The sequence below is a fragment of the Cervus canadensis genome, chromosome 26, assembly GCF_019320065.1.
Source record: "Cervus canadensis isolate Bull #8, Minnesota chromosome 26, ASM1932006v1, whole genome shotgun sequence".
In the NCBI taxonomy this organism is placed as follows: domain Eukaryota; kingdom Metazoa; phylum Chordata; class Mammalia; order Artiodactyla; family Cervidae; genus Cervus; species Cervus canadensis.
The window spans coordinates 52,709,048-52,721,754 of record NC_057411.1 but is presented as its reverse complement, the minus strand read 5'-3'; the positions used below and the strand labels follow the sequence as shown (position 1 = coordinate 52,721,754).

Genomic DNA, 12,707 nt, shown 5'->3' with positions numbered 1-12,707 from the left:
GGCTTTTCAATAAAGGGCTGGGATTAGTGTTAACTGAATTGGATTACACCTTTTTAAAGTAAACTTTTAGAGCAGATTTAGATTTATAGGAAAATTATGAGGCTAATGCAGTGTTCCCTAGGCTCCCCACCTGTAAACATCTTCCACTGTCTGATACTAAAGTCCATTCTGTGTTCAGATTTCCTTAGCTGTTTTCCTTGATGTCTTTCTGTTCCAGGATCTTATCCAGGATATTGTTACGGAGCCAAAGTTGGGTCCACTAGCCTGCACACAGTAAAACCAGTTTACTGACACCAGGTGGTGTTGAAGCCAAGTGCAGAACTTAGTGCAATGCCGAGCACCAAAGAACTGATGCTTTTGAACTGTGGTGCTGGAAATGACTCTTGCAGAGTCCCTTGGACAGCAAGGAGGTCAAACCAGTCAATCCTAAAGGAAATCAATCCAGAATAGTCATTGAAACGACTAATGCTGTGTGGATCACAACAAACTGTGGAAAATTCTTCAAGAGATGGGGATGCCAGACCACCTGACCTACCTCTTGAGAAATCTGTATGCAGGTCAGGAAGCAACAATTAGAACTGGACATGGAACAACAGACTGGTTCCAAATTGGGAAAGGAGTATGTCAAGGCTGTATATTATCACCCTGCTTATTTAACTTATATGCAGAGTACATCATGCAAAATGCTGGGCTGGATAAAGCACAAGCTGGAATCAAAATTGCCAGGAGAAATATCAATAACCTCAGATATGCAGACGACACCACCCTTATGGCAGAAAGCAAAGAAGAACTAAAGAGCCTCTTGATGAAAGTGAAAGGGGAGCGTGAAAAAGTTGGCTTAATATTCAACATTCAAAAAACTAAGATCATGGCATCCGGTCCCATCACTTCATGGCAAATAGATGGGGAAACAATGGAAACAGTGACAGACTATTTTTTTCAGCTCCAAAATCACTGCAGATGGTGACTGCAGCCATGAAATTAAAAGACGCTTGCTCCTTGGAAGAAAAGTTATGACCAACCTAGACAGCATATTAAAAACCAGAGACATTACTTTGCCAACAAAGTTCCTTCTAGTGAAGGCTATGGTTTTTCCAGTAGTCATGTATGGATGTGAGTTATCACTCAGTTGCATCCAACTCTTTGCGACCCCATGGAGTGTAGCCCCACAGGCTCCTCTGTCCCTGGGATTCTCCAGGCAAGAATACTGGAGTGGGTTGCCATTTCCTTCTCCATGGATGTGAGAGTTGGACTATAAAGAAAGCTGAGTGCCGAATTGATGCTTTTGAACTGTGGTGTTGGGGAAGACTCTTGAGAGCCCCTTGGACTGCAAAGAGATCCAGCTAGACCATCCTAAAGGAAATCAGTCCTGAATATTCATTGGAAGGACTGATGCTGAAGCTGAAACTCCAGTACTTTGGCCACCTGATGCAAAGAACTGATTCATTGGAAAAGACCCTGATGCTGGGAGACTGAAGGCAGAAGGAGAAGGGAAATGACAGAGGATGAGATGGTTGGATGGTATCACCAACTCAATGGACATGAGTTTGGGTAAACTCCGGGAGTTGGTGATGGACAGGGAAGCTTGGCATGCTGCAGTCCATGGGGCTGCAGAGTCAGACACGACTGACAGACGTAACAACAACAAAGCAAGGAGTCCAAGGCCACTGATGCTTAGAAAGCCTGATCTCCCTAAAGTTTTTCGGGAAAGGGTTTTTGAAGACAGGGTGAGGGAAAAGGGTTGTTGGGCTCTTGATCTGCTTGGTGGACATTCTTCTGATTGCTTAGTGGTAAGATAATTGGAAATCAACATAATCTTCTGATTCCAACTGGTCTGGTGTCTGCGTGGTTTCAGTATCAGCAAGACAGCTCAAGGACATAGCTCAGAATAGTATCACAGCTCTTGAGAAGGAACTAAAGATACTTGACTTTGTTTAATGGCTGAACTATTATTACATCGTCTTGCTTGACTATTTTTGTTTCTGCATTTTCTCACTTCTCTAATTAAATGTATTCTTTGGAACTCAGGGAAGGGTTCAGAGGCTGAAGTTTTTCTACAGACAAGAGGCAGGCAGAGGACATGGTGGGGGGTGGGGGGAGCCTCTGTCCCAGAAAGGCACCTGAGTCCTACTCATCACAACATCTTATTAGTTGGCATGTCCCCTTAGGCTCCTCTGGGCTGACAGTTCCTCAGACATTTCTTGTTTCTGACGACCTTGACGGTTTGGAGGAATGCTGGTCAGGTGTTTTGTAGGCTGGCCCTCAAATGCGGTCAGTCTAATGTTTTCTTCAGGGTTAGACTGGGGATGTGTATTTGGGGAGGAGGACCCCAGAAGTAGGCTTCCTCTCTCACCACATCATGGGTGCCTGCAACCAACATGACCCGTTGTGACCTGGAGCCCCTGGGATCTGGAGCCCCCGGAGGTGGTGGTCTGTCTGGCTTCCCCATGTGGTGTTCCATTCTGTGTCCTTTGGCAGAACGTTGCTGTGTGGAGCCCACACCAGAAGAGTGGGGAGTTTGTTCCACCTCCTGTGTGAACCAATCTGCACGGGAGTTGTGTCTTCCCCACACTTATGTGCTAAATCACGTACCCCAGTGTGGACTCGACGGTTATACTCCAGCACAACTTATTTGTTCACACTGGTCTGGGCTTGGGGCTGAGTCAGTGGCAGCCAAGTCCCTTTCTCACACCCATCATCCTGGAGCATTTCATTTCCAGGCTCATCTTGTACATTTCCTGTCCCAGCCACCAGCAAATTCCTCCTGATTGGTGAATTGTGCTTACTCACTGAACTTTATCACCACTCACGATATGAGAATTCCTTGTAGGAGAGAGACCTGTGAGGAGTGTCAATCTCCTATCTGATCCTGGAGTTCCAGCGGGGCATGGCCCCAGTCCTGAGTGGCTGAGGGAGGGGCGGGGAGGTGTGATGGGGCGTGTCCCACCTTTCTTGGGCGCCATGGTCAGGGCCTGGTGGATATGTGTGGATAGAGGCCAACTTCTGGCTGACTGACCCTAGAATCTAGGATTCCTTTGAGAGGATCAGGGGTTTGACTGCCTGGACAGAGGGCCCAGGCCCCTCCTTGTGGGTGAGCTCTTGTTGCAGCAGCTCCACTCAGCTGCCAGTAGAAGCCACAGACTGAAGCAGATTAAGGATCAGTGCTTGGGCTGGGCTCAAAGGCCAGTCAACAACACATTAGGATTTGTCTTTCCAAGAAGCCATCTTAACACTGGGCCCTTTGGAGAGTGCCAGGGAGAAGGAATGGCAGGTGTGCACGGATCTCTCCCAGCCCCAGCAGGGCGGCGGCCAGGGGTTTCTGCCAAGGTCTCATCCTGTCCCATCCTGGCCTCCAGGCCTTTCCCCAGCCAGGCCAGGGTTCCTGGCATAGACCTTTACCCTCTCCACAGCATAAACCTCAATGCACTCACTCAAGCATGCAAGAAACAGTGTTTATTTTGCAGAAATCAAACTTAACTTCAACTCCCATGCCTCATCCTCTGGGGCTGAGAAGTCACTCTGGGCACCAGTGGGGCCTCGGAGCTGATGATCAGCCCTGAGCGGGGGCTCTAGGACACCACCAGGCTTCACCCTCCGGGACAAGTGATGTGACAGCAAGGGTTCTAGGTGCGTGGGACTCTGGTTCTTCCCCAAGCATCAGGCGACAGAGTGATGACCCACCAACTGGCCAGCACCTGCCACTGGAGGCTCGGGCACCCCCAAGTACCATCCTCAGCTGCAGCTCCAGCTCCCACGGTGCCGCAGGGACCATTTTGTGGTCATTCCCCCACGGGCTCTGTCCTTAGGTACGTGCGTGCGTGCGTGCTAAGTCGCTTTAGTCGTATCCGACTCTTTTGTGACCCTCTGGACTGTAGGTAGACAGGTACAGACCTCCGCTTATCCAGCCTGGGACCACCGGGCCCTACACCCTCACCTGGGCGGAGGGCGGTCAGTTTAGGGAGCAGGGCCGGTGGGCAGGAGAGATGACTCCGCCGAGGGCCGCTTCAGCTCGGTGGAGATCCTCTGCCGTTGGTCCCTGGACAAGCTGTGCGTGCCAGGCCGGGCGTGTCTCTCCGGCGCCGGAATTCCTGGGCCCTGGGTCACCGCCCCGCCTAGACCCCGCTGCCCGCCCTCCAACAGGCGGTCCCTGGGACACGGAAGTTCCGCTCTTCCCTCTGGCTCAGCCCAGCCCAGGGAACGATCCCGGGTGCCGAGCTCAAGTATCGGCCCCGACCTGCCGCGGCCGCCTTTCCGGCTTTCTCGTTTCGGGGGCTCCGATTAGCCAGGCTTCTGGCACGTGACCCTCTTGGAGCCAATCGCAGCGGCCTTATCTGGCACTCGCTGATTGGCTCAGGACAGCCAGGGGCGGGGCGAGGCCGAGGGGCGGGCAGGGAGGGGAGGGCAGAGGGGAAGGGCGGGGTCTAGGCGCCTGGACTCCGCACCCAGTTCGAGTGGCTCTGGGTCCTGCCTTGAGACCCTTCCACCCTCCGGACCGCGCAGATGTTGACCGACACTGGCCAGGCACTGACGCATCCCGAGCCCATCCCCAGTCCCGCTCCCGGCTCGGCCCCGCAGTCCGGCGTCTCGCATCCCTCCTCCAGCCCGGCCCAGCCTGACTCTACCCCGCTCCCATCCCGACCACCGCCCAGAGTTCTGCCCAAACCTGGCCCCTCGTTTCGACCCCTCAACCCCACCCCTCGGCCAAGTGCGAGCCCGGCTCCAAGGACCCAGCCTTCACCCCAGAGGCTACCGCTCCTTTCAGACCTGACGGGAACCGCCTGAGGCAGGAGTGCAGCAGATTACAAATTGAGTGGACAGGTGGCCCAGACCCAGGGTTCACCGAGCCCCGCTGGCTGCGACTGTGGACAGCAGGATCGTCTAGCTGCGGATTAGCACAACTAGACAAAATGGTCCTTAATTGCCAGATCTTTAAAAATGTGCCCTGACAGCCTTGATAGTCAAGTGGCTGGTGACTCAAACAGCTCTCCGATGCAGGGCGCCTGCGAGGAGAGACAGCAAATCCAAGCAGAGCACTGCCCGGGGCTGGCTGCCTGCAGAGTGGACAGCTCTTGGGGGGCAGGTATCAAAGTGTGCTCTGCTTTGTCAAAACAGAGCTAAATGTCCTGAAAGGAAAGGGACTCCAGAAGAGGCAGTGTGATCCTAAAGCAAGCCCAGGGGCAAGGCCACGGTCAGCCGGAGTCCCCATGGCCACTCTGAAATGCTCAGCCAGCTCCTGCCTCGGGGCCCTGGCACTGCTGTCCCTGCCTGGGTCCCACAGGGCTCCTCCTTTCTTCCTTGGGGTCTGTCTGCACACCTCACCTCCTCAGAGGTGAAATAGCCACTCTCACCATCCTCTCTGCCCCTTATCCTACTCAATTTCCTTAGAAAGAAATCACCACCTATGTCGTTATTCATCATTTGTCTCCTGCCATTGGAACAATCAGTCCCAGGAGGAAGGACCTCCACTATCCCCAGGCCCTAGAAGAGCTCTGCACATCACAGGGGCTCAGCAACCTGGAGTGAGCAAGTGCCTCTCCCAGGAGTCCTCAGGGAGAGGATTAAGGGGTCTGCCTCACCAGGCACTGGGGAAGGGCTGCCAGGGAAGGCAATTCAGGTGACCAGCACATCTGAATCATTGCTTAGGACCGAGATGAGTCCAGGCCAGGTTGGGGGAGGTGGGGGAGGAGGGTAGAGATGGGGGAATGGAGGCTAATGGTGGGGGCACTTTGGGGTGCCCCACTGAGACCAGCCATGCTGGGGATGGAGGCTTGCATATCCCAAAGCCTGAACTTGCTACAAAGGCTTCTGACCCCGTTCTGAGGTAGAGGGAAAGGGGCAGTGGGTCCAGGACGGTATTCTGGGCACAGCTGGGTGGGGGATGGGTGGGGAGGAGGACAGGGCAGGTGGGGGTGGATGGGTGGGTGGGGAGGAAGACGGGGCCGGTGGGTGGAGTGGGTGGGTGGAGTGGGGAGAGTGTGACTGGGCAGGTTTTGCTGGCAGGGGCCCGTGCATCCTCATCACCCAGCAGTGTGAGGAGGGCCACAGGCACCCTCCTCCTGGATAGAAGGCCCAGGTGTGGATGTCAAACAAGGCCACTCTGGGGACACAAGCGGCCACGGCATCTCGGGGTCAGGCTCACAGAGCCAGCAGTCCCCACAGGCACCTTGTCAGGCCTCAGCCTCTACGGATAGGACGCAGAGGCCTCTCACTGGGCCTGAGGTGTGGCCAGCATGGAAAGACGTGGGCCCGTGTCCCAGGGTGTGCAGTGCAGGAGAGGCCTGGGGTGGGGCCTGTGCTGCGGGCCGGAGACTAGGGGGCACTGAGGGACGACCCTGGCCAGGAGGACCTCAGGGAGAAAGGGTCGGATGTGTGCGTCCAGAGCGGCAGGAGCCCCTGCCTTGGCCTCAGCGAAAGGAAAAAGGTGCTCCCATCTGGCAGGGCATGGGCTCAAGCAACAGAGCCCAAAGGGAGCACCGCAGCTGGCCGGGCTCTGCCCTCCCGCCAGGGCAGCACCTCCAGCACCCCACCCCCTTCGCCTCCCAGGGAATGCACTCCAGAGGCAATGGCCAAAGACGTGAAATCACTGTGGAGTTTATTGGCTGTGATTCCATCCGGAGAGAACACAGGCAGCGGCCCCGACATGCAGGAGGAGGCGCAGGCGTCGGGACAGACGGACAGAGGACGTCCACGTCTACACTAGGCTCGGCACTGGGGCGCCCCACGCGCTGAGGATGGGATGCGGGTTTCTACCAGACGACTCCTGGTCTGCTCAGAGCTGGCTTTTTAAAGTGTGGAAACAGGCATTAAAAAAAGACATGGAACCCGGAGGGGTCCAGGCGCAGGGTGGACGGCGGGGGACAAAGGGCGCCAGGGGTCAGTATTGCCGTCTAGTCATATGGCTTCTCTAAGGAGCGGGGGAGGGCCGCGCCCCTGGCCCGCGACGCTGGACAGGATGAAAATTTATGTGAACAGAAAGGGCCCTGGGGACCCAGGTGACAAGCTTTCTGTCAAGATAAAACTCCTCACAGACAGAAGACCTCATTTACCTGAGATTCAACATATTGTGATGCAAATTAAACAAGGGGCGGGGGAGCGCTGGGAGGCCCACAGCCGCTTCGGGGGAGCCCGCTGGGCTGGCGGCTGGGATGCCCCTTCGAGGGCCTGCAGGGCTGAGGCGGCTGAGGGTCGGGGCTGGTCTTCGGGGCCACACACTCCGGCCGGCGCGCAGCGCTCGGCCCCCAGGCTCCGGACCGCCTCCGGTTCTGAGTGGAGGTGCGGGTGTTCAGAGGCTGCGGGCACCCCCACCCCCAGCAGCCTCGGAGGGACAGGAGGCGCCGGCCAGGGAAGGGGATGGGTTCGCTGGGCCCGCGGACTCTGGGGGTGGAGAGAGAGGTCAGAGAGGGTCCTCCCAAGCCTATTGCTTTGCCTCCCTTCGCGAGAACCAGCCCCGAAGCTCAGCCTTCCAGAGGCCGCGGCCGGGGGGACAGACAGGTGGATGAAGAGGGTAAGGATGCACAATGGAGAGCGGTGGCGGCCAGGCCACCAAGGCAGGCAGATTCAGCAACGGGGGCGGGGCTTAGGAGGGGCCTACAGGCCGAACCCTGCTGGGGGAGCCCCAGGCGCCTGCGGCTCGTCCCCCCACCCCACCCCCCCGCCCCGGCTCACGACTGCACCCCCTACTATGGCTGTGCTCCTGAGTTGGGCCCGACAGGCGTCCACCAACGTGGACCCTTTCGGTGGCCCTGGCCGTGGGCCCTGCTGGGTGGGCGGTGAGGGGCGGAGCGAGAAGGGCTTCCCGGGGTCTGGGGGCGAGTCCAGTCCACCCGCTGCCTGCCGGAAGAGCAAGGGGCTGCCCCCGCACCCCCCCCCCAGGTCTCCGGCACAGAAGGCAGCGGCCGTGGGGGGCCGGACGCGCCCCCCCTAGGTGGCGGGGGCGGTTCTGGGAGCGGGTGGGCTGCGAGGTGGGCGGAGGCTCCCAAGGCGCGAGGGGGCAACGGGGCGGATGGACCTAGGGCTATGGCTTATATCGGCGTGGGGGGGCTGCGCTCTGCTCCCGGCGGCTCTTCGGGGGCCTCGCGGAGGGCGGGACCGGGGTGGGCGCGGGGCGGGCTGCTGTTCAGCCCTGGGGCTACTTCTTGAAAATGTCCTGCAGCGGCCCGGGCAGGTACTTGATGACCGTGTCCAGGATGCTCTCGTCCTCCTCCTCCGCCGCTTCCCCGCAGCCCGGCGGGATGGCCTTCTTGGGCCTCGTCAGGCTGCCCTCCGAGTTGGCTTCCAGGGCGGCCTGGGCCTCGGCCTCGCGCTCCTCCTTCTTCTTGATGCCGTACTGCGGGGAGGGCAGAGGGTCAGCGCGCGGGCCCCGACCCTGCCCCGCCCGGGAGGGTGCGTGGCGGGGTAAGGCCACCCTCCGGCTCGGGCCCCTCCCTCCTGCGGCCCCGCCTCCCGGGGAGGAGGGCGCGGGTGTCAGCCCTGCCCCACGCGGCCCAGATCTTCCGTCCGGTGACATGAGGCCACACTTTTATGCCAAGTATCCTCGGATGCCGCCAAGAACCCCCAGCCCTAGGAGGGGCACTCTGCATGCCCCGTGTCCCGCAGTCACTTTCAGGTGGGTGTCCTAGAACCCTACCTAGATGTGCCCTCAGCAACACCCCTGGGCACCGCCGTGTACCCCCAGTTCTGGTTTCCTGTGTATCTCTCTGTCCCCAACCCTTTCCAAAATCTCCCCTCAGATTGAAAGGAGTCCCCCCAAATTCATGTCACCTGGAACCTCAGCATGTGACCTTGTTTGGAAACAGGATCTCTGCAGGTGTAATTAAGGTAAGAATAGAGAGGAGACCTCCCTGCGCTCTAAATCCAGAGCTTCTTTGTAAAAGAAAAGGATACACAGAGTAGAAAAAGAAAACAGAAAAGCTTGGGAACCACCTTGCCACCAGTCAAGGACACACACAATGCCAGAAGCCCCCAGAAACTACAAAAGAGGATTCTCAGATTCTCGCCTACAGGTTTCAGAGGGAGAACAGTCCTGCCAACATCTTGATTTGGGACTTCTAGCCTCCAGAACCAAGAAAATTAATTTCTAGGAGACTAACACCTCACCCCAAGGCCCCCAGCACCCTCAGCAGCCGTCCTGGACCAACAAAGCCCTGAAGCCTATGGTCAAGAGGACAGGAGACCAGGGGAAGACTTCCTGCCTTAGGACTGGTGGGACCAGGTGGGGCCACGCTGGCCTGATGGGTTGGGGACAGAGTTCGGGACCCACCCGAGCTGGGGAGGGGGTGCCCCGTGGTTAGGTCTGAGGTCCTGGGTTACACAACATGGAATGTCCAGAAGCAGAGGCTGTGATGTTGGCGAAGAGAGAGTGCCGGGAAGCACACCGCTCAGGGCTGCTGGTCCCAGGAAGGGTCCCCAGGCCTGCTCATCTCTCCTCACCAGCTCCTCCTGAAGGAAGCAGTGGGCTGCCACTGGTGCTGATGGCAGTGGAGGGGGCACCCTGGTCCTCCAAGAAGACCCTTCGCTCTGCTTCCAGATTAGGGGGGTGGCTGTGTCCCACTCCCCAGCTTGCTCTGCACCCATCTCCTCCCTCGAGGTTGTGGGGGGCTTCAGGCAGGGGGGCAAGGGCTCTTTAGCAGAGTCTGAGAGGAGGAGTCCGGGCTCCTGGCCGCAGTGACCAGACAGCGTAGGGCCCCTGGGCACTAAGGAAGGAGGGGTAAGGGGTCTGGCCACCTTCCTCAGCAGGGGCCCTAGTGGTCTGAAGGCCCCTCTGCACCCTGGACAAGTCAGGAGCTTGGGAAGGGTCTCTGGGGTAGAGGGGAGGGCTCAGGGCAACTGACCAAGAGGGCCTCCACACTGAGCATGGACACCAGGTCAGCCCAGGGCAGAGTGCGACGAGCGAGCCAGATGGCAGCCACTCCAAGGGGCACAGCCCTCTTCCTGGGTCACCACAGAGGGCGGTGCTCTGACTCGGGGAGGGACGTGCAGGGTGGAGAGACACACCGCCAGGAATTAGGTCAGACCAGAGAAAGCCTCCCTCCAGCCAGAGGCGCAGAGCCCAGCAGTTCCCGCAGCCACAGGATGTCTGTCCCCAACTGGGGCACAGGTCTGTGTGCTGGACCCAGGAGGCCGTGGTGGCCAACGCCCCCCACACACTCAGCAGAGGTGCACACACATGCTCAGGGGGACACGTGGTGCTGGCAGAACAGGTGGGTGGCAAGGGGACACACACCCACGGGCAGGAACACATGGTAGAGTCAGGCAGGGGGTCAGGGAGGGACCTGTGTCACGGTTGTCCCCTCTAGGGTCCAGGAAGGAGACCCCAGGCCCCGAGCCAGTCGCTCCACTGAGGCTAAAACCCATTCTGAGCCTAAGCCACTCTGGGCAAACCTGAGGGCCACCTTACTCTTTGGGGTCTCTCCCAGAGCCTGGCTCTGATGTGGTCTGGCTGAGCACCTGTCTGAAAGCCCAACTCTTCCCCCAGTCCCCCCCATCCCAAACCCCTCCCTCCACCCTCCTCAACCACTGAGACGGTACCACTGAGGCCCGGAGGGAGCCCAGGCTGCCAGCGCCCTGGGCAAAGCGGTGCTCCCTAACAGTGAGAGTCAGCGATTTGCCCACAACCTGTTATTCTCAGCACAAACCTGGGGCGTGGGAGCCGGGTCGACTAGGACCCGCCAGCCCAGCGCTGGCTGGAGGGTGGTTCTGTCTCAGAGTCGCTGAACGTGGGTGGCTGGAAACACCAAACCCGGCGGTGCGGTGTAAACTTGAAAACTGGGGTGCAGACCAGGAAGCGGGGACCAGATGACACAGGTGGGCCAGTCTCCCCCGACCTGGACACGCGCAGTGCGTCATGACGTCATTACACATGCGGGGCTGCGGGGGTAGGCACCGCCCACCAGCCTGCAGAGGCGAGGAGCCCCAAATACAGAGGAGGTCCCCCAGGGAGCTGGGGCACGTGGCCTGGCCTGACCCCTCGGCCCCTGTGTGAGGGACCCCCACCCTCTTCCTTGACCACTCGTGAGGTCGGGGGTGGGGGCATGGGGCATACCACGGGGCACCCCACCCCAGACACCAGAAAGGGGCTGCAGGAAGCGGGTCTGGAGCCTGGGAGCCAGCGAGGGCCATTGGGGGAGCCACTCCTAAAGGTCAGGGGTCCCAACCTGTGGGGAGCAGGAGGGCGGGAGGGGGTCGCCTTGGAAGGCCGGGTAGAGAACGGCTCTGCAGCCATGGGGGACCAGGCAGGGCCAGGGGACGTGATGGGGGGCTTTGTCGGTGAGTAGGGAGATCCAGGCGCTGAGCTCATTGTCAGGACGTCTGGGGAGAGAGGGCAGCAGGGGCCACCACCCTGGGTGGCCGGGGCAGCCTGACCTCCCACGGCCGCGCTGTCCACCTCTGGGGTCTTGGGGGCAGGGCAGGCTCCCCTCTGTTGAACTGGAGACTCCTTGGAGGAGGTGACCAAATTCTTGGAGACCAGCGCTGAGGCTGTGAGGACCTGGGGCTTTGGGGCTCTAACATCCAGAGTGCATCAGGCCCTGAGCTGCCTCCGACCTGTGAATGGGGGTGCTCACCATCAGCCTGTCTCCCCTGCACACCCCCAAGGCCCAGCCCCCACCTGTCAGACTCAGTTGCTTGTGTCGGTATGCTCCCCAACATACCACACCTTCCCTGCAGGCTGCCCCCCAGGACCAAGCCCTGGCCCCCTAGTCCGCCTAATCCTCTGACTGCAGAAGCTGTGCTTGGGCCAGTAAGGAAACTGCAGCCCCAGCCCCTGCGTGGGGTGGGGCCTGGCTCGGACCCCTGCCCCGGCAACTGAAATCAGCAGACACCATCGTGCCCCCTGGGTGGGTGAGACCAGACCCAGGACGTGCCCAGGAAGGAGACCTGGGCCTGGCGGGGAGACCAGCCACTGTGGCTGATGGAGCCACGGTAGGTCTGGGGACTGCCAGGGTCCAGGAGCAACCTGGGGTCTGTGGAGGCAGTTAAGAAGCAAAGGCACTCAGCCCACCCAAGGGGGTCCCAGATGGGGGCGATGCTCGTCTGAGGAAGCAGGACCACTGGCCAAGCGACCCCCAGGGCGCCAGGCTAGGGGGCCTTGGGGCTGGCTACAGCCTTCCATGTGGTGGCCCTGAAAGCTGGGGTCCTGAGGGTGGCGGTGATGAGGGTCACCCTGCCCCCTGGCCTCCCATGGAACTGCCTTTAGGGTGGGGACACATTCCCCATTTTCACTGGGACTCACTTTGTGACTTGTAAATCCCACTCGGTTCCCTGAGCAAGAAAAGGACCCTGGAGCTAATGCCTGTTCACTCACTTGTTCACTCACTCACTCGTTTGCTCGGCATACAACGGCCAAGTGCAGTCAGAGTTCCTGCCCTTCCTGCGGGGGATGGACAGTGAACAGTAAACCAGTAAAAAGTATGTGTCAGATGAAGGTTGGCTTCTCAGGTGGCTCAGTGGTAAAGAATCCGCCTGCCAAAGCAGGAGGACACAGGAGACTGAGGTTGATCCCTGGGTAGGGAAGATCCCTGGAGGAGGAAAAGGCAACCCACTCTAGTATTCTTGCCTGGAGAATCCAATGGATGGAGGAGCCTAGTGGGGTCACAGAGAGTTGGATACAACTGAGTGAGCAAGCATGCACCCAGATGAAGGCAGGTGCAGAGCAAGATAAGACAGGAGAGGACTGTGGAGGGGACAGGGAGGCAGAGCCTCAGGGAGCC

At 59.1% G+C, this 12,707-nt stretch overlaps 1 protein-coding gene across 1 annotated transcript in view; it reads right to left on the bottom strand.

Moving 5' to 3' along the window:
- Positions 1-6,575: 6,575 nt before the first annotated feature.
- Positions 6,576-12,707, bottom strand: part of CPLX1 (complexin 1) — a 40,974-nt gene continuing 34,842 nt past the window's right edge. Inside the window, exon 4 of the mRNA XM_043448446.1 lies at positions 6,576-8,326. Within this exon, the coding sequence (XP_043304381.1) occupies positions 8,129-8,326 (198 nt within the window). The 3' untranslated portion in view covers positions 6,576-8,128. The remainder of the gene's footprint in view (positions 8,327-12,707) is intronic.